General features: G+C 45.0%; 1 protein-coding gene across 2 annotated transcripts in view; it reads left to right on the top strand.

The window, feature by feature from the left end:
• The window catches only part of LOC137431386 (coagulation factor V), a 203,202-nt gene that overhangs the window by 160,608 nt on the left and 22,964 nt on the right, over positions 1–19,630 (top strand). For both annotated transcript variants that reach the window (XM_068122667.2, XM_068122658.2), the window contains exons 19-21: positions 3,056–3,127; positions 5,437–5,525; positions 8,470–8,770. In XM_068122667.2, the coding sequence (XP_067978768.2) occupies positions 3,056–3,127; positions 5,437–5,525; positions 8,470–8,770 (462 nt within the window). The remainder of the gene's footprint in view (positions 1–3,055; positions 3,128–5,436; positions 5,526–8,469; positions 8,771–19,630) is intronic.

Below are 19,630 nucleotides of genomic sequence, written 5' to 3'. Positions count from 1 at the left end.
ATCCACAGCACCTCACCCACTCAGTCACACATTTAAAAAACGCACACCTAACCAACCGACCACCTACCCTTACAACATGCACCACTCAAACAAAAACATATTCATGCAAACCACACCCACTCCTGCAACACACACACACACACACACACACACACACACACACACACACACACACACACACACACACACACACACACACACACACACACATCTCCATTTCTCTTCCGTGCTCAGTCCCTACCCCATTAGGCTGAAATGAACCACCACCCACAACCTCAACCTACACCGTTTAACGTGCCTCCATAAACTTCCTCCATATCCTAAGTGAGCCTTTCAAGGCAACCTGGGCCACCTTGTCACACATCCTCCTTCTTTCTGTCCCACACACTCCAAGCCAATCAAGAAATGCAGAAAAGGAATTGCCAATATACCCTCTACACCCCACCTCAAATGGCTGACACTAAACTCGCCAACCCTTCTCCCGGCACTCTGCCTCCAGCTCACTGCACTTCCCTCTCTGCCTCTCGTGCACCTCCTCCATGGTCTCTTCCTCTCGTGCACCTCCTCCATGGTCTCTTCCCAAGTTACAGACAATTCCCCTAAGATGACCTGTCTTGTTGCACCTGACCAAATGACAATGTCAAGCCGCAACCTTGTCACACAGATCACTTCTGGGAATACCATTTGTGGCTTTAGGTCTGCTACCACCTGCCAATCAGAAGCATCTGACAGCCCTCTTTCTTTCCACCTCCTCCTCTTTCCACCTATTACCACTTGGCCCTCTTTGACAAACAACACCTCTCCCGCATCGATCTCCTTCTCCACTCTTCTCTCTCCCGATCTCAGCACCTCTTGTTGCACCATCTGCACTACCATCGCCAGCACCTGATCATGCCGCCACTTGCACCTGCTGCCAATGCTACTGAGCATATTGATATTCGGTGACTGAACAAAGAAAACGGATACTCTGGACTTATGAATCGAATTTGAACTTTTTGTGTCCAAGAGACGCTAATTTGTAAGCTGAAAACCTGGAGAGCGCAGGGGAGGCTTTGTGACTGTCTAGGGTGGCATCTCAGATTTTGGTGTAGGAAAACGTGTTAAAATCAATGGGACACTAACAAAACGGAAGTACAAGCAGATACTGCAGCACCATGCAGTTCCTAGTGGAAATCGTTCAATCTGAAGAGGATCAAGTTTCCAACAACATGATGATCCAAAACACACTTCCAATATAGTAAAAATGTATTTGGGGGACAAGGTTACAGCTGGGGTGTTCCATGTGTTAGAATGGCCACCCCAGAGTGTGGACATGAGTCCCATCAATGCCATATGGGATTACCTGGAAATAGAGAAGACCAAGAGGAACCCAACAAACCGTGGAGACTGTGGAATGTATATTGTTACGGATCTGGGCTTGTGGGTAAAATGAGGGATAGATTAGAATAAGTGTGATATAATTATTGAGAGATAAAAATGTGTCGAGCACATGTTTTGAGAGCCCACGCCTCTCCTGCCCCAGTGTTTGTGTCTAATCCCCATTTCCCCCAACCCTTCCCCCCTCGCAACAATCTTAAACTTTCCCCATCATCCATCTGTCCTCTGTGTAAACTTTCCACTATCCGCAGCCATCAGGGACCCACGACAATGTGGCATAAGTGGGCCAAAGGTTGCCAGAGGGGCAGGTGGAATTTTCCTGCTCCGCAATTAATGAGTGTATGTCACCCGGTGGCCCAATTCCTCCCTCCTCCCTCCCCCATCCTTTTCCCATGCAAGGTTACAAAAAAATGCAAGTGAACACGTGCTTGGGGCTCTCCTTGATTGCTGCCATTCCTTGGCTCTCACTCCTTCCTTAGTATCTGGCGATCCCACTCTTTGACTGTGTTTCTGGTTCAGGGTTCATGTGCTGCTTGTACTGTGAAGAGTTATTGGCAGGCAGGTTCATGGTAAAGGTGGTTCATGGTTTCATGAGTCCCAGTGTTGAGGACCGCAGGAGCACACCCGAACGAAACTCAAAAAGATGGTTGGGAGATATCGTAAGGGAGTGCGCCTGTACTGTGTGTAAACTGGTGCCGCACAGTTTAGGTTTTTCTCTTTCTGTCTCGTCCTCTCCTTCTCTGTCCTGTGTTCCTCCCCGAGTGAAAGGATTAAGGCCATATTCATTAAGTCTGTCAAAGTTCCAGAGTGTGCTGGAGTTAGTCATAATTCATTTATCACAATCTGTGAGGTTGGAGCTATGCCCTTCTTCTTCCCCTTATGTCCCTTATATTAAAACCTCACTTAATGAGAACTGGTGTGTGACATGGACGAATTGATTCGATTTTGGTGAAGATGTGGATCCGGAGACGAGAATGTTTAAGTGATTCTTCGCCATTGAGAGATACGGTCAAAAACGATATGCTGTATATCATGATAAAGCGAACAGTTATAGATGGATTCGGATGAAATTTGTTGGACGAGTTAGGTAGGTGACAAGAAGAAGCTGACTATATTTTGTTTAAGGTACAAATGCACCTCTGGTCTATCAGTGAGATACAAAACGTAAACTGTTCAGCCTGGCGGAGGTATGCGCTCCACCGAGTGCCGTTCTAGTTATTGCTGTGGAGGCAGGAGCAGGTGCCACTTACAAGTGGCAATCTAATTTATACCCAGAGACTACGGCTGCATCACTAGTTATTTAGCTTCAGTGAAGATTCTACTCCACTTCAAATTTGTTTTCTTTATTTAGCCATAGGGCGAGTAAACAGATAGTGATTTAGATCAAAATCATGGAAGTTATGAAAATAGTATTTGTTTGCCCGTCTCTACAGTATATCATTTAGCAATTGCTTCATCCATATAAAATAATAGCTCAGCTAATATATAAGAAAAAGTTTTTTTGTCTCTTTATGATTATGTCTGACAGTGCTTTTTTTTATTTCTTCATATGTTATTTCTGTACATTGTAGTGAATGAATTTTTAAGCTATTTATCTCAACATATTTATTTGTTAAGAAAATGTAATTTTGGCACTACATAAAAGCATCTTTAATGTTATGTGATCTCTCTGTGGCAGTGTGTCGGGGACCCTTGGGTCTAAAATCTGGACTGATCAAGGACAGCCAACTTACAGCGTCATCGTCAGATGGTGAATTTTATCAAAAATAAAAATTCTACAATTTGAATACTGTACATATATTGACTTACAGAAGCTTTGAAAGTCTTTTGATGAACCTAACTTTCTACTACCAACCTCATGCTCTGCATCACATCAGCATGTTTCTTTCCTTTTTTTCCATGCATTCCATATGCAGTGTATATATAAATATCTTCTTCTTATATCTCATCTCCCAGTCCCAGTCCCTGCTGCTGAAAAGCATCCCCATACACTACCGGTCAAAAGATTTAGAACACCTCAATTTTTCCAGTTTTTATTGAAATTTAAGCAATTCAAGTCCAGTGAATAACCTGAAAGGGTACAAAGGTAAGCAGTAAACTGCTCGAGGTTAAAAAAAAAGTTTAGGTGCCAGAGGGGTTAGCAAAAACGGGAAAATAATGTAAATTGCACAGTTATATTGTAAAAAAAAAAGACCTTCTTCAGGGAACAAGGGGAGAAGGGGAGAAGGCATTGGAAGGGGGTGGGGGGGGGGGGGTGGGAGAGGTATAAAACACATGGACATTGCGAGGACTTCAAGGAAAGAAGTCGGTATTTCATAAAAGTGGATCAGGGGTGAATTAACAGGGGTAGAAAAGATCAAGGTGTTAGATGGGGGAAGATAAGAGATGGTGCTGAACAGCTGTTTTAAAGACCTGGAGGGTGGAGTGGGATTGAAGAGAGTGAGGGAGTTTGTTCCAGAGGCGGGAGAAAAGAGGAATGAAGGAGTGAAGGTGAGCAGAGAGTCTTGATTTTAGCAGTTTCACCAAAAGAAGGTTGCTGGCAGATGTTGTGCGACCTGTAGGAATATTTGGGGGACAGAGCACAGACAGAGCTGGGGGAGCTAGGCCGGAGAGGAGTCGGTAGAAGACAGAAAGTCCACCAACCTGCTGCGGTGAGTGAGTGAAAGGCCCTCGGAGTTATCTTCATCGCGGGAGATTCCCATGATTCTGAAAGCTTTGATTTCAACAGCGTGAAGCCGAGCTTGGTGTGAGGCAGGAGCACCAGCCCAGAGAGGAGAGCAGTATTCCATTCAGCTGCGGATGAAAGCCTTGTATGTGATGAGGAGCTCAGGTGTGCCAAGGAAGGACCTCGCACGGCGGAGGATGCCCAGTCGGCGACTGGCTTTGGAGGACAGCTTGGAAATGTGGTTTTCCCAAGAAAGATCATGTCAGATAGTGAGACCCAAAAGCTTGAGTGACAGAACTTCTTGGAGAGAATTGTTGAGAAAGTAGATGGGAGGGTTGTCCAATCGGTATTTTTAGAGAGACATTGTAAGAGTGGGAGATTTGTCAGGATTGAAAGACATGTTCCACTTGTTTGACCAGTCTGTGATTTTGTCGAGGTCTGCAGAGAGTGAGTAGGCTGCAGACTGCCCATCTGAGGGATGAGATATGGAGCGGCAGAGTGGAGTCATCAGCAAAGAGATAGAGAGGATTTTCAAGAGTTACGCATCAAGTCATCAGCAAAGAGTCATCAGCAAAGAGATAGAGAGGATTTTCAAGAGTTACGGAGATTTTCGGTATTTTTAGAGAGACATTGTAAGAGTGGGAGATTTGTCAGGATTGAAAGACATGTTCCACTTGTTTGACCAGTCTGTGATTTTGTCGAGGTCTGCAGAGAGTGAGGAGGCTGCAGACTGCCCATCTGAGGGATGAGATATGGAGCGGCAGAGTGGAGTCATCAGCAAAGAGATAGAGAGGATTTTCAAGAGAGGCGGAGAGATCATTGATGAAGACCAGAAAAAACACAGGGCCGAAAACACTGCCTTGGGGAACTCCAGCCTGAACAGATTTATTTTGCTGTCTTTGTAATGTTGATGATATCCTGTTGAACCTTTGGGATGACATCTTCAAACCCCTTGAGGTCACTGACACAGTCATGTAAAAGATTCCTCCAAATGCCATTCATACATGATTGCGTAACTTCATTCATAAGTTCATTCCACGACACGTCGCTGACTGAAACCAACGGAGTGAAATCGCTGAGCGAAACTGTTTACACCGTGACTCCAAGGAGTTCACTTGGAGCACGACTCAAAATGGGACACCACAACATCGCGACTTAAAAGCGAAACATTGCGACTTATAGCGAATCTTTGTTTCCTACTTCATCAAGGGCATTTAAGAGAAACAACGTTAACTGGAGCGATGTTATACAGGGCCGAACTGTATGTGTATGTATGTGTGTATGTGTGTGTGTGTGTACATATATATATATATATATATATATATATATATATATATATATATATATAGTTTATTGTACTGAAATACTACATTTTCATTGGTTTGTGCTCACAGGGAGCTGGCAACCTCACTTGGCAAGGTTAGACCAATCAGGTTTTATCAACGCTTGGTCTTCAAATACTTTTGCTGCATCATGGCTACAGGTAAATTACTATATAGTGCACTATAAGTCATCATCATCGCCATCATCATAATCAAAATCATCATCTACCATGCTCTATACAGAACGTTGGTTCTGCCAAAGTGATTTCTTGGGTAGGGTTGCAATCCTGGATGGATTTTCCCACCAATATGCAGGATACTTAACTGAGTGTGCAGGAATTTGGATAGTTCGCCCACTCTTTGCAGAGGATACCGTGGGATCTTTAACATCCACCAACTAATGTTGGCAGACGGGATGGCCAGTTTAATGTCCCTCCCAAGGAAGGCAATTGTATTTATGTATCACCTTGCATACAAAACACCAGGTTGGAAGTTTATAGCTGGGCTGACATTCAAACCCAGGATAGAGCTCAAGGGCGAGTGTGTGTACCTCTTGGCTACCCTTCCAGTCCCACACTTTAAGTAGAAAGGATAAAATCCTCCAACATTATTCCTCAACATAGCAATGGTTGATAGACAAAAATAGACTCATTCTATACTAACTTGTTCATGTGAAGAGAAATGGATTTTGGATTTAATTTCATTCTTATGGATTTTGGATAGGATTTTAGTATTTATATTTTGACCAAAAATTGCCACTTACTAGCAGGAGAGGGAAATAGCAATAACAAACTGAAAGAGACGTGACAGTTTAAAGACAATTTTTTTTCAGTTGCACTGACTGTGACTTACCCTAGACTTAATTATGGAAGTTGAGTAATCCATTTCTTATGAGTTTGAAGGATAGCTGGTAGCACAGATTCTTAAGCGCCTCTCCGGAGACCACTGTTGGTCCGTGGAAGGAAAGCTACCGGTCCATGGAATAATTCCAGAAGAAAAAATTGGCTGCCACTCACTCACCCACGAGCGACACCCGACAAGTCTATATATAATGGAGCAAGTGTATGCAATATGTATCATCTACTCAAGTGGTGAATCCAGGATTTTTTGAAAGGAGCGGGGTGGGAAGAAATGAAGGGAACAGGGTGCATACTCATCTGGATGCTGTGAGCGCGAAGCCATCAATGCATGGGGTCCAGGGCTCACTGAAGGGGCCCGGAAGCTTTGGGATTTTAGGTGTTCTCCGTTGCACTCTGAACATCTGCTGACCACATTGGCTACATGTTGGGAGGGGTGGGGAGATCCTTTGTTTCGATTGTAAAATACATTTTATTTGTCTTTTCGTTATTAATTTTGACATAATTAAGATGAAACCTGTAGCTTTGTTAACTTAATAAATGACATCACTTACTCAACAATCCTTTTGTAATTTAAACCCAAACAAAACATGTTTATTGTCGTGATTTCATCGTAGTACCTGAATTTGTTCAGGAACTTCAACGAGTCCTAGTACTTATGTAGCAATTGGAAACAGTTCCTATTCATAGTGTGTGTTCGTGAATTTACGGTGAGCGGTTTTAGTTACACTTTCCATGTACTGTATATATATATATATATTTTACATGCTTGTGAAGAACCCGTTCGAGCCTCCATCAAGCCTAAGGTTTAATCTGTTTTTAGGCGCCATGACGGCACATGGCAGGCAGTTTAATGGGCAGGAATTTTTTGATTTACCGGTACCGGCAATGAGTACAATGATGAGTTTTCAAGTCATTCCATCTGGAATTCTCAAAACTCAAAATTATAATTAATTTGAGAAATTTATGAAACCCCGCGCCCACCTTAGGATGGAGAAAAAGCGGCGTCGTTCGGAGGAAAGTCAAAATCACAATTGTGAATCAGTAATATCACACAGAGATATTACTGAACCAGTGAATTGTTTCACATGCAGTGAATGGCGAAACTGCAATTGCCGAACCCGTGAATCAGTTTACATGCTGAGAGAGAGAGCAGCTTTGTACGGGTGGAAACTCGAAATCATAATTGTATTGAGAAATTGATGAAACCTCCCGCCCACCTTAGGACACCCGCTGGGACCCCAAAATAATCCACAGAAAGTTTGGTGGGGCTAGCCCCAAAACTGAGGAAGTAGTTCGGGGATGCACATACATACATACCTACAGACAGACAGACAGGCAGACACTCCTGCTTTATTACATAGATGTATGGCGTGCTGAAGTATAGACAGTAAAGACCATTAATTACATGGTTCCCAATTGGCGGTCCGTGGTCATTTATCACTGACCTTTGCCTGTTGAGAGAATTTGGAAAAAAAACTTGAGAGAAAGGTTAAGAAAAAGTTGAGAGAAAGGTCCCTGTTGGGAAAAAGGTTAGGAACCATTGGCTTAGAGGTATGCACCTTTGAGCTGCCTGGCCTAGGTTTGAATGTCCACCCAGCTATAAACGTCACCCTGGTGTTTCGCAGGCAGGGTGATATGATCACATCAATGTGTGTGTGCGCCACCCATCGGAAAGACCAAAATCCGGAAAATATGTCTGTCAGCGCAGCTCAAAAAAACCACCGTTTAGAGGCCATTTTTCCCTGCAAAGCGGGGGTTGGCCTTTTCGGGGACCGTGGTAGTTGTTGTTTTTTGGTCCCCTTTTTGAAGCAATGTTTTACGGCCGGATGCCCTTCCTGACGCCAACCCTTTTTGCCGCCTTCAACGACAAACAGGGAATTACCAGTGAACTGGTACTCAATTAGCCGACCTCGGAAGGATGACAGGCTGAGTCAACCCCCCTGGCATTAATTCGGCGATCGACCGAGATCAATCGATCGATCGATCGATTGAGCGCAGCTCAATGCTGGACTTTAAAGATCCCTTCATGCATTTCACGAAGAGTAGGTGAGTTACCCTGGTCAAATTCCAAATTCCTGCCACCTTAGGCTAGCCAGTTGATGTGGATCAATAATGTCCCAGGCTGCCTCTACAAGAACGTGAGAATAATATGTAGTAGTAGTAATAGTATTCTTGATGAGTGATTATATTCTCTCATTCTTGCCTAAAAGTTAATTATATTTCTTCTTGGGCTCACTTCTACCAGGTTGATTTGGACCAGCCAATGGTGGTGACAGGACTCATGACCCAGGGAGCAAGCTGGCTGGGAAGTACTCAAGCCACTACCTCATTCAGATTGAGCTACAGCCGTGATGGAAAATCCTGGGAGAGTTATCGCATCGCATCATCACCTATGGATAAAGTTTTTCATGGGATTGCTGATAGCGACAGTATTCAAGAAAACCTTCTGGACATACCCATCATTGCTCGTCTGTTTCGAATATATCCACTTGGATACATTGGAAGGCCAACGCTGCGCCTTGAAATACTGGGCTGCAATAATCAAAGTAAGAACATGAAATCATTTATTTATCATATCTTTGCTGAAGGTTAATGCTAGTTCTCTGCTCATAATTTTGTCTCGAGTGTTGAGAATATATATTTTTAAAGTAAGCAGATTATTTATTTATGTACAGTACCAAAGTGAATGATGGATATAAATAACAATTCCGGTTGTGCCAACATGTATGCAGCATAGAGCAAATGTCACATGGATCCCAGGCAACATAAACAATTGCAATACATTAAATGGCAAAAAAATAAAAATAATAATGGTACAATGAGGATAGTTTTGCAATAATTGAAAAAATAGTTGTATGCTTTGCAAAAACCTCTAAAAAAACATGTTAAGGAATTAATTGTTGAGGAATTTAGTTCCAAATATCTATTTTGAATACAATGTGGTACTGACAAATAAGTGCCACTTTTTAGGATACAAAACTTTTATAATTTTATTTCATCGATTGATAATTGCATGTTTCATTTCCATAATTGTTTCAATGCAAACACATATAAAATGCATATATGTGTGCAAGTGTGTATGAGGATAAAGGTGGTTTCTCTAAAACCACCTTTATCCTAAAATCCTAATTTATCCTAATTTATCCTAATTTCTCTAAAATGGCCTCTAAAGGTGGTTTGGTTTTTTGTGTATGAGGATAATTCAGAAATTTATATTCCAATACAGGGTAACCTTCTTATTTTTCAAAATTATGTCGCTTGACTTCAATGCACTTGCTCCATTTGTTCTTCAAACTCTCTATGCCAGCAAAATAGATGTCATCAACCATATGTTTTTTTTTCAGTCATTTAATTCTCATCGGAGAATTGATGGCTACACATATGGGACTGTAAATGTCAAAACATATAATAATCGCTGTAGGCCCGGTGCAGACTGTTTAGGGGGCGGGGAAGAAATGGTTGGATTATTCAGCTGCTCAAAACCACTTTCATAAATGGCGGCCAGTGCACAGTCGCCTTGTCATGGAAGAAGAGCAAAACCATTGTTCAACATCTTTTGTCCTTGATCCTTGGCTTTTGTCCTTGATAGCCTGCCATCATTTATGCATGAGGCTGGTGTCATGCAGTGCCTTCAGAAAGTATTCACACCCCTTGACTTTTTTCACATTTTGTTGTTGCAGCCTGAATTTAACATGAATTAAATTGAGATTACTTTTGTCACTGATCTACACATATTGTCAGTGGAATTTTTTTTTAGAACTTTTTTACAAAATCATTAAATACGAAATACAGAAATATCTAATTTACATAAGTATTCAATCCCCTGAGTCAATATTTCGTAAAAGCGCCTTTAGCAGTTATTACAGCTTAGACTTATTGGGTATGTCTGTATCCGCTTTGGACATCTGAATTTCGGGAATTTCTCCCATTCTTCCTTGAAGATTTGCTCAAGCTCTGTCAAGTTCGATGGGGAGCGTCAGTGAACAGCAATCTTCAAGTATTTCCACAGATTCTCAATGGGATTCAAGTCTGGGCTTTGGCTGTGCCACTCAAGGGCTTTTATGTTCTTGTCCTGAAGCCATTCCAGTGTTGCTTTGGATGGATGCTTGGGGTCATTGTCCTGTTGGAACGTAAATCTTCACCACAGTCTGAGGTCTTTTGCACTCTGAAGCAGGTTCTCGTCAAGGATTTCCTTGTATTTGGCTCCACTCATTGTTCCCTTTATCATTCATTCATATCACTCATTGACCTACAAGTCTCCCAGTCCCTGCTGCTGAAAAGCATCCCCATACCTTGATGCTGCCACCACCATGCTTCATGGCAGGGATGGTGTTAGATGGGTGATGAGCTGTGCTCAGTTTCCACCAGATGTAGCGCTTTGCATTCAGGCCCAACAGTTCAATTTTCATCTCATCAGACCACAGAATCTTTTACCTCATCCTCTCAGAGTCTTTCATATGCCTTTTTGCAACCTCCAGGTGTGCTGTCATTTGCCTTTTTCTCAAGATTGGTTTCCGTCTGGCCATTCTACCATAAAGCCTAGATTTGTGAAGTGCTGCAGAGACTGTTGTCCTTCCAGCAGGTCTCCTATCTCAGCCAAGGTAGTCTGTAGTTCTGTCAGTGGTTATTGGGTTCTTGGTCACCTCCCTGACCAAGGTCCTTCTTGCCCGGTTGCTCAGTTTTGTCAGATGGCCAGCTCTAGAAATGGTCTGGGTAGTTCCATATTCTTTCCATTTCCTAATGATGGAGCTCACTGTGCTCTCGGGAACTTTCAACACGATAGAAATAGTTGTATACCCTTTCCCAGATCTATGCCTCCTCACAATTCTATCTCGGAGTTCTATAGACAGTTCCTTAGACTTTAATGGTGGAGTTTCTGTTCTGCAGAACCTCATTTAGAAAGGTGTGTTTCTTTATAAATCATTTCCAATCAATTGAATTGGTCACATGTGGACTCCATTCAAGTTGTCGAGATCTCTCAAGGATGATGAAAGGAAATTGGATTCTCCTGAGCTCAATTTGGAGTGTCATTGCAAAGGGGTTGAATACTTATAGACTCATGACATTTCAGCTTTTTGCTTTTAATTATTTTGTAAATATTGAAAAAACAATTGCACTTTGTCATTATGCAATTTTATTTGTAGACCAGTGACAAAAAAAATCTCAATTTAATCCATTTTAAATTCAGGCCGTAACACAAGAAAATGTGAAAATAGTCAATAGGTATGAATACTTTCTTAAGGCACTGTATGCCTATGTGATTGCAGTTTTCAGGTATATAGCCAATCATAAGAATCCTGTCATAGATACCAGAAAGTATAGGCTGTGATTTCACCTGCTGAAGGTTTGGTGTGAAATTTAATGAGAAGCGGGGATCGCGTGTGGTTCCATTGCATCGAATCCGTTTTGGTTTCAGGATCTCATTGGTGAAGTCATGTGTTGTCAACATTGACATGAAGTACGAGAAGAACGATTGACTTGACTGGATTTGCGTTGAGCTGTTCAAGAATAGTGATGTCAGTCTTGGCTGTCAATGACGTCTGCTGAGATTTCAGGGACTCATCTTGTTGGGATGTTGAACAACCCCAAGTGTTTGTGAATGTTGGTGAAAACCTCTTGAGAAATTCAAAATTCTGTGGATATTTTGACATCTTTAACACATGTTCCACCCTCATCAATGCATTGACCTGATCAGCAGTGAATGGAATACTTGCATCTGTCAGCTGTCCTGACCTGAGATGGCCTTCAAGGGACGAGCATTCATGCAAAAATCAGCTGCCTGTTTGGATACTCTATACTACCAGGGTTTTGTTTCCAATAAAGAGGTCTTCAAGATCTTTCTAAGGTATGATTGACGCAGTTGACGTGGCTGTGTAACCTATAACTCAGACACAGAATATTTTCTGAAGTTATAGGTGATTTTCCAAGTGAGGGTGGGGGGGGGGGGGTGCCGGGGGTAGGTAGGAGTGAGGAAAAGTAGATCTTGTGCAAAACTCGACTAAAGAGGTCAGTAAAGCTATATCCATCGCACTAAGAACACTTAGAAGGAAACCTTCTCTGCTGGGATAAAACAGTTGATTGATAGTTGAACAAAGTGCATTGAAGCTACACTGCTACCCACAGTATGTCAGCCAACCTTTTTTTGTTTTACAAATGCCAGCCCAACCATTTGGAAGGGAATCGATTGATGGTGGCGATTCTGGCTCAATGGCCTTATAAGACTCCATTTTTTAATAAAATGGTTAAAAAAATGGAACACAAAGTTAAGGAGGGCATCAGGGCCAAATCACACAGTCAAACAAAGCTTGTCAAACTAATATACGCATGCACTTTGGCCAAAGAGCAAAGCACATCATCAAACAAATACATACACTCAAGCACAAAGGGCCAGAATGCATGGTCACACTAATACATACATCCGAGCCCACAGGGCCAGAATGCATGGTCACACTAATACATACATCCGAGCCCACAGGGCCAGAATGCATGGTCACACTAATACATACATCCGAGCCCACAGGGCCAGAATGCATGGTCACACTAATACATACATCCTAGCCCACAGGGCCAGAATGCATGGTCACACGAATACATACATCCGAGCCCACAGGGCCAGAATGCATGGTCACACTAATACATACATCCTAGCCCACAGGGCCAGAATGCATGGTCACACTAATACATACATCCGAGCCCACAGGGCCAGAATGCATGGTCACACTAATACATACATCCTAGCCCACAGGGCCAGAATGCATGGTCACACTAATACATATATCCGAGCCCACAGGGCTAGAATGCATGGTCACACTAATACATACATCCTAGCCCACAGGGCCAGAATGCATGGTCACACTAATACATACATCCGAGCCCACAGGGCCAGAATGCATGGTCACACTAATACATATATCCGAGCCCACAGGGCCAGAATGCATGGTCACACTAATACATATATCCTAGCCCACAGGGCCAGAATGCATGGTCACACTAATACATATATCCGAGCCCACAGGGCCAGAATGCATGGTCACACTAATACATACATCCGAGCCCACAGGGCCAGAATGCATGGTTACACAAATACATACATCCGAGCCCACAGGGCCAGAATGCATGGTCACACCAATACATACATCCGAGCCCACAGGGCCAGAATGCATGGTCACACTAATACATACATCCGAGCCCACAGGGCCAGAATGCATGGTCACACTAATACATACATCCTAGCCCACAGGGCCAGAATGCATGGTCACACTAATACATACATCCGAGCCCACAGGGCCAGAATGCATGGTCACACTAATACATATATCCGAGCCCACAGGGCCAGAATGCATGGTCACACTAATACATATATCCGAGCCCACAGGGCCAGAATGCATGGTCACACTAATACATATATCCTAGCCCACAGGGCCAGAATGCATGGTCACACTAATACATACATCTGAGCCCACAGGGCCAGAATGCATGGTCACACTAATACATATATCCGAGCCCACAGGGCCAGAATGCATGGTCACACTAATACATACATCCTAGCCCACAGGGCCAGAATGCATGGTCGCACTAATACATACATCCGAGCCCACAGGGCCAGAATGCATGGTCACACTAATACATATATCCGAGCCCACAGGGCCAGAATGCATGGTTACACTAATACATACATCCTAGCCCACAGGGCCAGAATGCATGGTCACACTAATACATACATCCGAGCCCACAGGGCCAGAATGCATGGTCACACTAATACATACATCCGAGCCCACAGGGCCAGAATGCATGGTCACACTAATACATATATCCTAGCCCACAGGGCCAGAATGCATGGTCACACTAATACATATATCCGAGCCCACAGGGCCAGAATGCATGGTCGCACTAATACATATATCCGAGCCCACAGGGCCAGAATGCATGGTCACACTAATACATATATCCTAGCCCACAGGGCCAGAATGCATGGTCACACTAATACATACATCCGAGCCCACAGGGCCAGAATGCATGGTCACACTAATACATATATCCGAGCCCACAGGGCCAGAATGCATGGTCACACTAATACATACATCCTAGCCCACAGGGCCAGAATGCATGGTCGCACTAATACATACATCCGAGCCCACAGGGCCAGAATGCATGGTCACACTAATACATACATCCGAGCCCACAGGGCCAGAATGCATGGTCACACTAATACATACATCCTAGCCCACAAGGCCAGAATGCATGGTCGCACTAATACATACATCCTAGCCCACAGGGCCAGAATGCATGGTCACACTAATACATACATCCGAGCCCACAGGGCCAGAATGCATGGTCACACTAATACATACATCCGAGCCCACAGGGCCAGAATGCATGGTCACACTAATACATATATCCGAGCCCACAGGGCCAGAATGCATGGTCACACTAATACATATATCCGAGCCCACAGGGCCAGAATGCATGGTCACACTAATACATACATCCGAGCCCACAGGGCCAGAATGCATGGTCACACTAATACATACATCCGAGCCCACAGGGCCAGAATGCATGGTCACACTAATACATACATCCGAGCCCACAGGGCCAGAATGCATGGTCACACTAATACATACATCCGAGCCCACAGGGCCAGAATGCATGGTCACACTAATACATACATCCGAGCCCACAGGGCCAGAATGCATGGTCACACTAATACATACATCCGAGCCCACAGGGCCAGAATGCATGGTCACACTAATACATACATCCTAGCCCACAGGGCCAGAATGCATGGTCGCACTAATACATACATCCTAGCCCACAGGGCCAGAATGCATGGTCACACTAATACATACATCCTAGCCCACGGGGCCAGAATGCATGGTCACACTAATACATACATCCTAGCCCACAGGGCCAGAATGCATGGTCGCACTAATACATACATCCTAGCCCACAGGGCCAGAATGCATGGTCGCACTAATACATACATCCTAGCCCACAGGGCCAGAATGCATGGTCACACTAATACATACATCCTAGCCCACAGGGCCAGAATGCATGGTCACACTAATACATACATCCTAGCCCACAGGGCCAGAATGCATGGTCACACTAATACATATATCCGAGCCCACAGGGCCAGAATGCATGGTCGCACTAATACATACATCCTAGCCCACAGGGCCAGAATGCATGGTCACACTAATACATACATCCTAGCCCACAGGGCCAGAATGCATGGTCGCACTAATACATACATCCTAGCCCACAGGGCCAGAATGCATGGTCACACTAATACATACATCCTAGCCCACGGGGCCAGAATGCATGGTCGCACTAATACATACATCCTAGCCCACAGGGCCAGAATGCATGGTCACACTAATACATACATCCTAGCCCACGGGGCCAGAATGCATGGTCACACTAATACATACATCCTAGCCCACAGGGCCAGAATGCATGGTCGCACTAATACAAACATCCTAGCCCACAGGGCCAGAATGCATGGTCACACTAATACATACATCCGAGCCCACAGGGCCAGAATGCATGGTCACACTAATACATACATCCTAGCCCACAGGGCCAGAATGCATGGTCACACTAATACATACATCCGGGCCCACAGGGCCAGAATGCATGGTCACACTAATACATATATCCGAGCCCACAGGGCCAGAATGCATGGTCACACTAATACATATATCCGAGCCCACAGGGCCAGAATGCATGGTCACACTAATACATATATCCGAGCCCACAGGGCCAGAATGCATGGTCACACTAATACATACATCCTAGCCCACAGGGCCAGAATGCATGGTCACACTAATACATACATCCGAGCCCACAGGGCCAGAATGCATGGTCACACTAATACATATATCCGAGCCCACAGGGCCAGAATGCATGGTCACACTAATACATACATCCTAGCCCACAGGGCCAGAATGCATGGTCACACTAATACATACATCCGAGCCCACAGGGCCAGAATGCATGGTCACACAAATACATACATCCGAGCCCACAGGGCCAGAATGCATGGTCACACTAATACATACATGCTAGCCCACAGGGCCAGAATGCATGGTCACACTAATACATACATCCTAGCCCACAGGGCCAGAATGCATGGTCACACTAATGCATACATCCTAGCCCACAGGGCCAGAATGCATGGTCACACTAATACATATATCCGAGCCCACAGGGCCAGAATGCATGGTCGCACTAATACATACATCCTAGCCCACAGGGCCAGAATGCATGGTCACACTAATACATACATCCTAGCCCACGGGGCCAGAATGCATGGTCACACTAATACATACATCCTAGCCCACAGGGCCAGAATGCATGGTCGCACTAATACATACATCCTAGCCCACAGGGCCAGAATGCATGGTCGCACTAATACATACATCCTAGCCCACAGGGCCAGAATGCATGGTCACACTAATACATACATCCTAGCCCACAGGGCCAGAATGCATGGTCACACTAATACATATATCCGAGCCCATAGGGCCAGAATGCATGGTCGCACTAATACATACATCCTAGCCCACAGGGCCAGAATGCATGGTCACACTAATACATACATCCTAGCCCACAGGGCCAGAATGCATGGTCGCACTAATACATACATCCTAGCCCACAGGGCCAGAATGCATGGTCACACTAATACATACATCCTAGCCCACGGGGCCAGAATGCATGGTCGCACTAATACATACATCCTAGCCCACAGGGCCAGAATGCATGGTCACACTAATACATACATCCTAGCCCACGGGGCCAGAATGCATGGTCACACTAATACATACATCCTAGCCCACAGGGCCAGAATGCATGGTCGCACTAATACAAACATCCTAGCCCACAGGGCCAGAATGCATGGTCACACTAATACATACATCCGAGCCCACAGGGCCAGAATGCATGGTCACACTAATACATACATCCGGGCCCACAGGGCCAGAATGCATGGTCACACTAATACATACATCCGGGCCCACAGGGCCAGAATGCATGGTCACACTAATACATACATCCTAGCCCACAGGGCCAGAATGCATGGTCACACTAATACATACATCCTAGCCCACAGGGCCAGAATGCATGGTCACACTAATGCATACATCCTAGCCCACAGGGCCAGAATGCATGGTCACACTAATACATATATCCGAGCCCACAGGGCCAGAATGCATGGTCGCACTAATACATACATCCTAGCCCACAGGGCCAGAATGCATGGTCACACTAATACATACATCCTAGCCCACGGGGCCAGAATGCATGGTCACACTAATACATACATCCTAGCCCACAGGGCCAGAATGCATGGTCGCACTAATACATACATCCTAGCCCACAGGGCCAGAATGCATGGTCGCACTAATACATACATCCTAGCCCACAGGGCCAGAATGCATGGTCACACTAATACATACATCCTAGCCCACAGGGCCAGAATGCATGGTCACACTAATACATACATCCTAGCCCACAGGGCCAGAATGCATGGTCACACTAATACATATATCCGAGCCCACAGGGCCAGAATGCATGGTCGCACTAATACATACATCCTAGCCCACAGGGCCAGAATGCATGGTCACACTAATACATACATCCTAGCCCACAGGGCCAGAATGCATGGTCGCACTAATACATACATCCTAGCCCACAGGGCCAGAATGCATGGTCACACTAATACATACATCCTAGCCCACGGGGCCAGAATGCATGGTCGCACTAATACATACATCCTAGCCCACAGGGCCAGAATGCATGGTCACACTAATACATACATCCTAGCCCACGGGGCCAGAATGCATGGTCACACTAATACATACATCCTAGCCCACAGGGCCAGAATGCATGGTCGCACTAATACAAGCATCCTAGCCCACAGGGCCAGAATGCATGGTCACACTAATACATACATCCGAGCCCACAGGGCCAGAATGCATGGTCACACTAATACATACATCCTAGCCCACAGGGCCAGAATGCATGGTCACACTAATACATACATCCGGGCCCACAGGGCCAGAATGCATGGTCACACTAATACATATATCCGAGCCCACAGGGCCAGAATGCATGGTCACACTAATACATATATCCGAGCCCACAGGGCCAGAATGCATGGTCACACTAATACATATATCCGAGCCCACAGGGCCAGAATGCATGGTCACACTAATACATACATCCTAGCCCACAGGGCCAGAATGCATGGTCACACTAATACATACATCCGAGCCCACAGGGCCAGAATGCATGGTCACACTAATACATATATCCGAGCCCACAGGGCCAGAATGCATGGTCACACTAATACATACATCCTAGCCCACAGGGCCAGAATGCATGGTCACACTAATACATACATCCGAGCCCACAGGGCCAGAATGCATGGTCACACAAATACATACATCCGAGCCCACAGGGCCAGAATGCATGGTCACACTAATACATACATGCTAGCCCACAGGGCCAGAATGCATGGTCACACTAATACATACATCCTAGCCCACAGGGCCAGAATGCATGGTCACACTAATGCATACATCCTAGCCCACAGGGCCAGAATGCATGGTCACACTAATACATATATCCGAGCCCACAGGGCCAGAATGCATGGTCACACTAATACATACATCCTAGCCCACAGGGCCAGAATGCATGGTCACACTAATACATACATCCGAGCCCACAGGGCCAGAATGCATGGTCACACTAATACATACATCCGAGCCCACAGGGTCAGAATGCATGGTCACACTAATACATACATCCTAGCCCACAGGGCCAGAATGCATGGTCACACTAATACATATATCCGAGCCCACAGGGCCAGAATGCATGGTCACACTAATACATACATCCTAGCCCACAGGGCCAGAATGCATGGTCACACTAATACATATATCATAGCCCACAGGGCCAGAATGCATGGTCACACTAATACATACATCATAGCCCACAGGGCCAGAATGCATGGTCACACTAATACATACATCCGAGCCCACAGGGCCAGAATGCATGGTCACACTAATACATACATCCGAGCCCACAGGGCCAGAATGCATGGTCACACTAATACATACATCCGAGCCCACAGGGCCAGAATGCATGGTCACACTAATACATACATCCGAGCCCACAGGGCCAGAATGCATGGTCACACTAATACATATATCCGAGCCCACAGGGCCAGAATGCATGGTCACACTAATACATACATCCTAGCCCACAGGGCCAGAATGCATGGTCACACTAATACATATATCATAGCCCACAGGGCCAGAATGCATGGTCACACTAATACATACATCCGAGCCCACAGGGCCAGAATGCATGGTCACACTAATACATACATCCGAGCCCACAGG

The sequence above is a fragment of the Myxine glutinosa genome, chromosome 1 (assembly GCF_964187855.1).
Source record: "Myxine glutinosa chromosome 1, kmMyxGlut1.1, whole genome shotgun sequence".
Lineage (NCBI taxonomy): Eukaryota > Metazoa > Chordata > Myxini > Myxiniformes > Myxinidae > Myxine > Myxine glutinosa.
The sequence above is the reverse complement of the archived record's forward strand: the minus strand, read 5'-3'. Positions and strand labels throughout refer to the sequence as shown.